This window comes from Buceros rhinoceros, unplaced genomic scaffold (genome assembly GCF_000710305.1).
Source record: "Buceros rhinoceros silvestris isolate BGI_N320 unplaced genomic scaffold, ASM71030v1 scaffold45001, whole genome shotgun sequence".
Taxonomy (NCBI): domain Eukaryota; kingdom Metazoa; phylum Chordata; class Aves; order Bucerotiformes; family Bucerotidae; genus Buceros; species Buceros rhinoceros.
The window spans coordinates 1-10,875 of record NW_010394483.1 but is presented as its reverse complement, the minus strand read 5'-3'; the positions used below and the strand labels follow the sequence as shown (position 1 = coordinate 10,875).

Genomic DNA, 10,875 nt, shown 5'->3' with positions numbered 1-10,875 from the left:
CAGGAGGACAGTGATTAAAGTGATGATTCACAAGACTAAAAGACCTCTTTATACCTGTCTTTAGGAAAGGAGAAAATTCCTCCCAGGAAAAAAATTAAACAAATTTAGTGACACAAAAATCAAGGTGACTTGCAAACTCATATTAATATTTTGTAGTTGACAAAAAGCATGAGATAAAAGCCATTCAGTGGGGGGATGTCCTTACCTTTGCGCTCAAAACTCTCTTCTCTAAGAATGCAAACTAATGCCAAAAACTTTGTTACTTCCTTTAAGTACAGGACCGTTGTGTTATTGAGCTTGATAATTGCCATTGACTCCTTATCATAAGCACTTCCAGTGCCATCTTCCTTTAACCTAAGAAAGAACAAGTTAACCCAAGACATAATCTAGTAGGCATGCATACGTAACTTCCAGACAAATACCTGTTAAATACTGTTAGAAGAATATTACTCATACTGAATGGTGAGCAAGTGAAAAACCTGCAATACAGGACTTAATACTATTGCAAGACCATTATCACACCTTAAGTTTCCCAGGAAAGCTAGACCTAAACAAGAGTAGAGGCCTTCACCAGGTACTATCCATCTTAGATGAGCAGTTAAGAGCAAGCTATCAGCACACATTCTCCTAACACCAAACTAAAAGCTGTGGCTGTTTAGTCAATACTATTTTCAGCTGACAGCTGTATTCGTAATGGAGTATAGCACGTTAGTAACAGCACAGTTTACCTGCAAACCCAGGAGGGACTGCTACTGACTGTCTCACTGAGTTTACAGAGCGACAGTAAGGTAACAAGGGATTGGTTTGAAGATTCTAATGCAGAACTTTTATGTAGAAATATCAATGGAGTGACATCCCAGCAAAATTATTTTTGGTAAATTAATACAAAGGCTTCCTTAGTGAGGCTGGGGTGGGGGGAATGCAACAGGGAGCAGGACAATTTTTGGTCTTAAGCTAAGCCAGCCTTCATTTACAGGAAGAGATTAGGATGCTGTTTTCTATCTGCACGTTATTAGTGTTAGTTAAACTACTGTAGAAGCAAAAGATGTATCACAGGCTACTTCTAAGCACTCCTAAAAAAAAAAAAAACCAAACAGAACAGTTAAACAGCCCTAGGTTGACCCATTAAACATTGTGCTGTTTCTTGGCAGTACCGTGTTTTTCAGGCTCCAACCACAGTTCTAAAATAAGTTCCACTTCTCCAGAGACACTTCAAAATTCCATTGTGAAGTATAATTCAGTCATAAATTTTGAGAAACAAAGACTATGTGCATCCCTCAGAGAAAGTCAGCAAGAGCCAAGCTGACCTCGCAAAAGCTGTTCTGTTCAGATAGCAGCAAGCCTCAAAGCAATGTGACTGCAAGTTACACTTACAAGCTGTGGCATGCTATCAACCCCAGTTATTTGCAGGTATTAACATATTTGCACCCACCATGCCAAACGAGATGCAGCAGTACTCATATTTTACATGAAACACTTGACTTTTACAAATGTCAGATGGCTGTCTACAGCCTTAAGCGGGAGGAAATAAACTGAGTACAAATGCTTGATCCAGCTGCCATATCATTTGGCTTTATCCCAGTTACACAGAGAACAAATGTGCTATACAGACCAATCAATAGCATCTTGCTGGATGACAAAGCCAGCACCACTTGCACAGGCTGCAACCTACACTACAGCTTTTAAGGACTTTTCTTCCTAAGAGTATTCATCACTTACCCATATATACAGGAAACATCTATCACTACATCAATCATGTCACAGCACAACTCATAGGACTGCATGTCCACAGGGGAACTGTCTGTTGCAATGTAGATTTTGCTGACTACATCGAAGAGAAAAGCTTTTTCAATGCCTGAATTCTTCAGAAAAAGAAAGAATTTGGATGAATTTTTAGAACAACTGCATTTTTAAAATCTCAAACAGAATTCATACAGTTTCATACATTCTTAATAGCAGGAAATGGTTTAAGCATAATGAATTTAGAAGCTTAAAACACAATCAAAACTTAGAGCATAGCGTTTATAAATATAATACCCTTGTTGATACAGTGCTTATCAAAATCACCTTCTAGTTGACAAAAGTAAAGCTAGGGACTGGGTTAGAATTCTGTTTATTATTTATCAGATTTTAGTTAAGGTTACTCTGCTCCCAGAACCCAATTTCAGCAGTATTCCTCTTCTGCACTTAACTCCAGAAGAGCCACACATTCACATCCGCCTGATGGACCAGGCTCAGAGACAAGTTACTTCAAAGTAGTATGCTGACACTTAAATTTTATGCTTGTGCTGCCTTGGCAGTTCAAGTTTCTGTGTTTATTCTCTAGTTTACCACGCAGAGCAAATAAAGTCAGCTTCTAGACTTAAAACTCCCTAGGACTCCATCACGTAATGGCAGTTATGGGTATGGAAAGCACCAAGTCAATTGATCCACTCCGTCTGTAACTGAGGACTTCGGCAAAGTGCACGTGGTCATACTAAGTGCAGAAGCCTTCTGCTGTTAAGCAAGTTTCCACATACATATCACGGATTTCTAGCAGAGCTTAATTTCTGTTTATGCACCAGAAACATTACTCATCACTTCTTCAGAGCAGACTGAATAACCAAGGCAGTGTCCTGAGGACATCCAGACGATCCTTTTGGTGTTAAGGCCACACTCCATACCTTCATGGCACCAAGCAGGGTTAGCATTAACGTGCCCTTTATCTACTGGGCAAGGTTATTACAGACAGCCCTCTGCCAGCACAGGAAACAAGCATAAGCAGCACCAGGTGAAACATCTGACCCACACAGCTCCTCTCAATCACAACTGGTTTTTCCCCACTGTTGTCCCCACATGACTGCAACAGCCTCACAGACGTAACTTAAGTGACACAGGCTACTTCAGCCTTGCCTCCAGGGTGCTACTTTATTTGATTTGAAGTATACAGCGGCGAATTTCCACATCAAAAATTCTGTAAGAAACGAAAATACTACAAGAATAAGGGTGAAAGTCTCAAAGGCCACATGAATCAGAAAGTTTAGCTCAAGGGCAAGTTCATACTATGAAAAAAGTCTCTTGCCAGTACAGCTAGGTAAGACTAGTAAGTGTCTTAGCATACTAATCAATACACTGTGCTGGCAGAAAACTTCCGTAGCAACAGTTATAACCAGCCAAACTGTGCTTTGTCAGTATTTACAGAAACCCACATGAAGCATGCACCAGTACAATTTAGCTGTGGTAAAGAGCTTCTAATGCAGACAACCATACCAGCAGAGTACACAGACGTGAGTCCCACCCAAACTTCCCAAGGGCAGATCTAGTGTTCCTCAGCAGAAGGACTTGCTTTACCATTCCACATATTTCTCTCAAAGTTGTTAGATTAACACTTACTGATATAAAGATATTTAGTAGATTTTCCAGTGTTGGCAGTTGCGGAATGAGCTTCTGTACCACTTTACTGAAGGCTTCAAATATTGAATGGTCATAGATACTGGTCAAATAAAAGCTGAGTCGAGGTGGGAGAGGAAGAAAAAAGAACAGAGATTCAAAAGTACTTCAGAACTGCAATAAAAACGTTAAAGCTACATTTTCTAACGCTCAGGCCTGATGACTTAGCTGAGATGCCTTTATCACAAATACACCTGGCCACTGTACAAAAGAACCTCATTTCTGAGTGATTGGAATAAACACAAATGAGACTTCCCCTGTCCCCGGGAGATGGGAGAACAGAGAAAAATTGAACATGCTTTCACAACGCAGCTAGCCTACAGCATGCTTATCACAAAGACGTTCAACACTCAGCTAGATTTCTTCAACTCTTGCTCCTGGCCTTCCACTTTGTTCAGACTAACACCAAGAGATACTGGCAATACTTAAGGCTCCATGAGAATCAAAACAGCAGTAAAATCAGAGAAAAGACACCTTAAAAGCAAGCCAAATACCAAGTAAGAGACTAAGCTTTTAAAAACAATCATGCTGAAAAGTCAGTGCTATCCAGGACTAGAGGTCAGGCAGCTTCCCCTCTCCTTCCCCTGCCCCTCCAGGTCACACATACAAATTCAGCCTGTTATGCTGAATGAAAAGTATGCAAAATTAAATTATCAGCAAGTTTATGAATAAGTCTGTTGATTAGCATCTGCTTTATTTCAGTCAGCCTAACAGCTGAGGCTTGGCTATAAATTCAGCAGTGTATTTTATAACAAGAGTTTGCAATATTAAGAAACTAACAAGACCTTGCTCTGGTCCGTCCACTATTACATCAAAAAGCCATTAGTCTGAATGCATATCAGCAACAGTAGAATCACAGACGCCAGAAACTTTAACTCACCTAAGGTGAAGTTTTTCAAGCCCAGCATCTGTAAGGTCATCATTAGCCCTCTGATGAATATCCCTCTGAGTTTCTATCTTATGGTCATCCGATAAACCATCAACTTTATGAATAAAAACTTCAAAGTTCATTTCTGGGTTGACCTTGTAGGCTTTTGAAACTGTAATGTGGAGTCTTGTTAAAGCTTCCATGTAGTCATCCTGTAAATCAGTTTTGGCAGGAATGAATGACAAGGCTTTATCTCCAATAACTATTCCATTCTGCACAAGGACAAAATATTTCAGTGGAAGAACTTAACGCCTGTAACTAAGCAGAAGTATGGGAGAAGGGAATACCCTGCAGAGTCAGAAATCCAAGCAACTTAGATTCTGTTACGTAAATTAAGTTGCATACAAGCAATACAAAGCTACATAAAACTAGGCTTCAGAGCAAAAGGCAGTTTACACTTCCACTCCAGCGAAAGGCAGCAGCGATCTCCGACATGGTCCTAATAACCAGGTAACCTCCCATGTGCAAATCCTAAGTTCGTTAGAAGCCACCAGATATCCAGCAGTACCAGTCAGAAGCGTGCTCTTATTAAATGAGCTTCATAGGGGTCAATGGCAGAGGGAAGGGATAACTGAGGCCACCTAGCACAGTAAGTTCTCACTATAATTGTAGAAAAGGTAAGTTCAGAGAACTTGCCCCTTTCCACTCTCTCCACTAGGAACACGTTCCAGTCACTTCACAAAACTCAAAACCACACACCAGAAGTCAGAATGCCAATGCAGCCTTTCATACATAACAGATGTTTTATGAACTTATCTAGAAATACAAATTATTAGCTTCTGGATCATTCTTCTTGCACACAAAGCAAAAAGAGAAATCCCTTGTGATTCTTACTGATTTGTATTTACCTGGGCATCAATAACATATATTAGAGCACCTGTTCCTCTGAAGATCATCTCATAATCAAACGTTGGATCAAAAAAGTCCATCTGTCCAGGAAAATCCCATATTTGAAAATTCACAAATGAACTGTTAGAAATGTCATCTTTGTAGATCTTGTTGGTACTTTCCAAGAACAGAGTCTCATTGGGAGACATTTTGTGAAACACCACCTGTGAAAAGAACACAAATAATACTCTCAACTTTATCAGAAGAGATTGATTAAAGTTCTTTGACTTGAATTTTACAAATAGGTTTATCCATTCTAAAGTGTGCAGTTTCCTTTCGGTAAATAGAGAGCTTTCTGCATCAACTAAGAAAACAACCTACCCTCAAACAGAACACTGTTAAACATTTTCACAAGTCTAAATAACACTACTGCCTAAAGACAGAAACATCCCAGTTACTCCTCCTTCCTTACAAGTCTAACACAGTATTTTCAAATGCATCTATATTAGCCAATTCTGATCTGGTATAATGCCACAACATTAATTAAGCAACTCCAGCTTTTAAGAACTGTTCTTTTTCAGTCTTAGAAATTCCTAAAGGAAACTTTGCTTTTAATCTGGTGTCAAGTGTTATGACATAATATAATCAGACTAAACTACAATAAAAGTGTCCAAAAATAGCATCAGTTTTAGAGACCTGAACAGCTAGGTAATCTGGCATCTATTAACAACTGAATTATGTTTGCTGACCATCTCCTTTTAAGTACCCTCCAGAAATGATGAAAGCTTTCATGCTAGTTGGTAAACCGTTTAGCTGCAGTGATGAAAAACATATTCATTGCTACCACCCAAAAAGTTCCGCTTGAACATTAGCGCTTCCCTGAACAAATAGACCTAGCATGTAACCCACAGCAAAGCAGCCTGTGGCATTTCAGTCAGCTTCAACAGCAGACACTGCACTAAAGCAACACAACCACATCTTACAAACGTTACTACAAATATAGTAAAACATCAGGACTGCAAAAAGAAAGATGTTTCCTACACAGCACTTGGTGATTTTTTTATTATTAATGTTTCAAACAATTACAGAATTCATCCATTAAAGACATCTAGTGCAACAATCTGTCAAAAAACCTGCAAGACAACGCCACACCCAGCAGAGTTAACGGATTGTTTAGTTTGGGGTTCACAGCAGTACATCAGCCTAGATTTTTAAGAGCAAGGGCAAAAAAACTCAGGCAAACATTTGATGAATCCAGGATCTAAACGAGGTTTTAAGCTGCAGGACATCTGTATGGAAAAGTAAGAGCAGTTGTAGATACATAGCTATTATATTGCAAGGACGAGAAATTTCTCAGGTTTTGCAGCACGGTTTTAAAACATTCTAAAATCAATGTTCTGTCTTTGGAATTCAGAGTCTCCCAGAAGAAGTAGGACAAAATTAATGAATCCAGTTGAAGGCAGATGAGGCTCTGAAAAGCAATGCCATCATCCCCCTTTCCCCTCTTTCCAAAGCAGTGCATTTCATCGGTTTGATATTCCCCGTCTGTTTTTTTACACTAATAGGGGAACCAGGATGCAGTTTTGATCAAATTCCATTTCTATCGCCTAGCATCTAACCCCACTCTTACTTGTTCTACACAGCTTCGATAAAGCAAATAAAAAGGATGAGGAAGCATCTGACTGGAAGCACACAGCTAATACTGATGCCAAGCAATTTTGACGAGGCATACGCAGGCAGAGAGGACAAAGCTAGTAAAATCCTAAGAATCCGCTGAGTTTCCTTGCTATGGCTCTTATGATTTCCAAGTGTTCTGTTTACAGCTACAACATCCAACGGACTCGTCGACTTCCTGGCAGACTTTCTGCTTTTACCATATTTTAAGAACTTTTCGCTGTCAGCTTGAGCACTCTTACCGTATACTCTTTCAGATTTTTTTGTTTTACAATCCCTCTGAATTTCCTACTCACATCTGACCTACCACGATCTCCGAGCTTTCAAGATTTTTTTCTACATCTCTAAAGCAGCACCTGCTTTTAGTTTTGAATTGCAGCAGTTAAGCTGCACTCCTGATGCACTATCTGAACTAACTGAACTGCCTCCATGTTTTGGCCTGCCCTTTTCTTCAGGGTTGTTTTTTTGTTTGGTTGGGTTTTTTAACCACACAATTTCTGACTCAGTTTTCAAGGAGTTACCCCTCCTTGGATCCGTAAGCTGAATTTGTCCAAGACATTCACTCCCACTACTTTACACACTGAATGGAGTTCCCAGGGAAGCATTTGTTTCAGTTTCTTTAGAAATCAGAGAACAGCCATATCTGGAATTTTACTCCCAGCTGAAATGTTGGCCTGATTCATACAAATTAAAATTTCCCAGACACGCAAAGAATAATGCTATCCATCAAGTGACAAGCATGACTTCCACAACATCCCTACTACAAGAGCTATGATCAAACAGAACCTGTCACTCCAAGACACCTGAGCAGGCACGTTGTAGCAACAGCTATAAACTGCAAGAACATCCAAGACAGGCGCTGCAGGTTGCTGAGAAAGTTAGGACATTGTCCCTTTTTGGTCACTTTGTCTGGAAACATGAGTAACTGTTTATATCTGAGACATCTACAACCTTTTCCCCAGAAAAGAACAACAACTGGAGGCAGAACCCTTCTAAGAATCTTCACAGAGCAAATAACCCAAAGGGAAGAACCTGCACTGGGAGCTGTCCCAAGCCACCATGAAGCATGAAGCCTGTACAGGGACAGCAGGCTATTTGCCCTTCATAAACAACCAGTCTTCCCACTACAGCGCAGGATCATCTGGCACATAAAAATAGGCCCCTTTACCTATAAGTCTAAATGCAGAACGGGTATTCAAATTCTTTTTTTTTTTTTTTAACAGTCAGAGTAACCCCCTTTTTTTCTTGAGGTAATATTGGACTATTTCTATCACCCTGATATCCAGTAAAGAATTTGCACAGGCAGATGGAAGGAGGTCCCTGAAAACAGAGAGAAAAGGTATGGTACTGCAAGAAGTTGTTGAGATCTGCTAACTGGTAGCAAACAGCTACTTCACAGGTAACAACGAAAAACAGCTTCTAAAGGATTCCCCAACAGCAGTAAGATGTACAACCATTTTGTCACTTTCTGGCTTTCCATAGTCTTTGCTTTAATTTTGTGGATTTCTTAAATTGCTATAATAAATGAAATCGTGTCAGAAGTAGCAGCTGTCCTGTCTTTTTTTTTTTTTTCGTTCCAGAGGAGAGATTTAGGGGGGGTGTGAAGTGACAAAAGAAGAAGGTAAGCACAGCAAAAGAAAGACGAAGATTTGAAGACATCCACTAGTTATTAGAAGCACTACATTCATCTTGCCGTAAGATTGTCTAAGTATTAGAGCTTACTACAGAAACATGGAAGACAGATGGTTCTGACTCCCTGAATTCAATCAATTTAACACCTTTAAAGAAAAACAGGCATAAATGAAAGGTTTACAGCCACTTCAAACAAGCTGCTGTGTTAGGTTCTACCACACTTACAAAATCCTCCTCCAACAACATATTTATGCTAATCTTATGAAGGCAGAGCAGCAAGTCTGGTGACCATGACCAAAAATAACCCCTTAACAAACCTCCCTCCCACCCCCCCAAAAAACTAACCCAAAATCAGGTACTCTGGACCCTTTCCAGGTTCCTATTACATAAGGACAGTACAGTAAATACAGGTACGCAAGTCAAAAGTCCACACAAAAATTCATTTTATAAATTGAAGCAACAGTCACACTCCCAAAATCTTCTAACTCAATTTGCTACTGAATATTCACAGGTTATACCAGTATGGAAAACCCAACTGTCCAAAGGAAAAGAGAGTTCCTCCTGAGCACCATTATTTTTTTCTTTTGTGATAGGCCTCCTGTTAATACTCCTCTCAGCAGAAGACTGGAATGGTTTAATAATTTATGTTTTCTGCACAAATTTCTAGATTCCCACAAAGCCATTACTTTTCCTGATAGGGCGTTTATCAGGCATATGGCTACCTACTCTCCAGGCAAGGCAATCAACAACTACTGCCCAGGCAGAAGGGTCAGGTCTGGTTATGACCATTTTTGAATTAGATCTAAGAGCTGGGATGCTGTTGGAGAGAAGCTTCTTGATACTCCAAGAGCGTCTCAAATTATTGCCATAGTTAGTTTACTCAAGCAGCAGCACAACAAGCTCCTAAGTAACAGAACCACAGCTTCTAATTCACAAGCCAGATTGGCAACCACCTGGCGGAAGATGAAGTCTATGTCCTCTTGTTGTGTACTCAACCTCACACTGTTCCCTTCCTGTACAACTACTTAATCAGGTCCTCAGAGACCTGATGCTGCAAACCTTGGTCACAAAAAAAAAAAAAGTCCAAAAGCAACACCTACAAAGTGACTTGTCAAGTCTTAAAATCTATCTGCAATTTAGTCACTGCTTCCCTCTAGCTTTTAGAGGTCACTTTTTTCAGCTGTGGATAATACAGTAAGATCTCTAATGAGAGGCTACAAGGAGTGCCGTTCACATGACTGAAGACTTAAAGAGACTTTCAGTGTAATCACTGCATTTGCACATACAGTGGAAACATTAGGCCTAAATAACGGAGAGCAGCAACATCCCACTCTGGCGCTGTATTTCAGAATAACACAATGCAAAAAACTTCTCACTAACAGATACCATACCTCTTGCAAACCTTGTCTAAAGAAAGGTAAACCTATAGCAAAAGACAGAAGTCTTCAGACTACAGTTTAGAACCCACGGGTCTAGTACAGTCTGTGGATTACTAAGTAGTCCACAGAAGACAGTTAGAAACAGATTCCTACCTGCTATACTGCAACGTCCAAAAAAAGGCTTCTCTGCATAAAACCTTTACAGAAATCTCTGAAGGATTCCACACCTGCATTTGAAGAAATTCAAAGCCTCTAAACCGTATTTCACTTCTAACACCTTCCTATAAAAGCATCACCTAAAAACCCGCACTGAGGAACAAGGATCATTAATAGGGCTACACTTCTCTTGAGCTATGTGGCAAATGATAGTAGTCAGTTATGTGTAACTTTTATTCAGAAACACTAGCAACTTCACAAAGCTACCAACAAACCTAAGGCACCAGAACTGTTTTATTTCCTCCTCTACCAGCGACTTTCGTTTGCTTGGTCTAGCATACTACAGGAAACCAGAGCCCGCCTTTCTGCTCATACAAAAGCAGAAGTCTCTTTCAAAGGATCAAAAGGCAGAACAACAGCTCAGGTTGTCTCCCAACCAGAAGCGTCAGCTAAACACCATACACCTGAACCACTCAAGGTGCTTCCGCATCCGTAGGAAAACACCACAGATGTCAGAGCAATATCTTCACTTTTTATTTTTGAAGCATCGAAATGAATAACTACAAAGGCTACAACCTATTCTACACAACCTTCTTCTCGAGGGCAGGCGATCTGAGTGCGTTCTGCGAAGTGTCTTTAACCAGGAGCCTCCCTTCGCTCTAACTTCGCCACGGACGCCCACACTAAAAAGCAGAAATTGCCCAAACAGCCACACAGGAAAGAGAAAAGGCGCGGCGCCGGAGAGGCAGCGCAGCAGGCGGGGGCGAGAAGCCGCCGGCTGCCCCTCACCTTCTGGATAGAGGACTTCCCGCTGCGCCGCAGCCCCATAAGTAGGATCCGCGGCTTGGA

The 10,875-nt window shown here is 40.5% G+C and overlaps 1 protein-coding gene across 1 annotated transcript in view; it reads right to left on the bottom strand.

Moving 5' to 3' along the window:
• The window catches only part of RRAGC (Ras-related GTP binding C), a 12,293-nt gene extending 1,424 nt beyond the window's left edge, over positions 1-10,869 (bottom strand). The window contains exons 1-6 of the mRNA XM_010145229.1: positions 10,816-10,869; positions 5,206-5,409; positions 4,310-4,509; positions 3,373-3,487; positions 1,720-1,862; positions 206-354 (exon numbers count right to left, since the gene is read on the bottom strand). Of these exons, the coding sequence (XP_010143531.1) occupies positions 206-354; positions 1,720-1,862; positions 3,373-3,487; positions 4,310-4,509; positions 5,206-5,409; positions 10,816-10,854 (850 nt within the window). The 5' untranslated portion in view covers positions 10,855-10,869. The remainder of the gene's footprint in view (positions 1-205; positions 355-1,719; positions 1,863-3,372; positions 3,488-4,309; positions 4,510-5,205; positions 5,410-10,815) is intronic.
• Between the last annotated feature and the right edge of the window lie 6 nt (positions 10,870-10,875).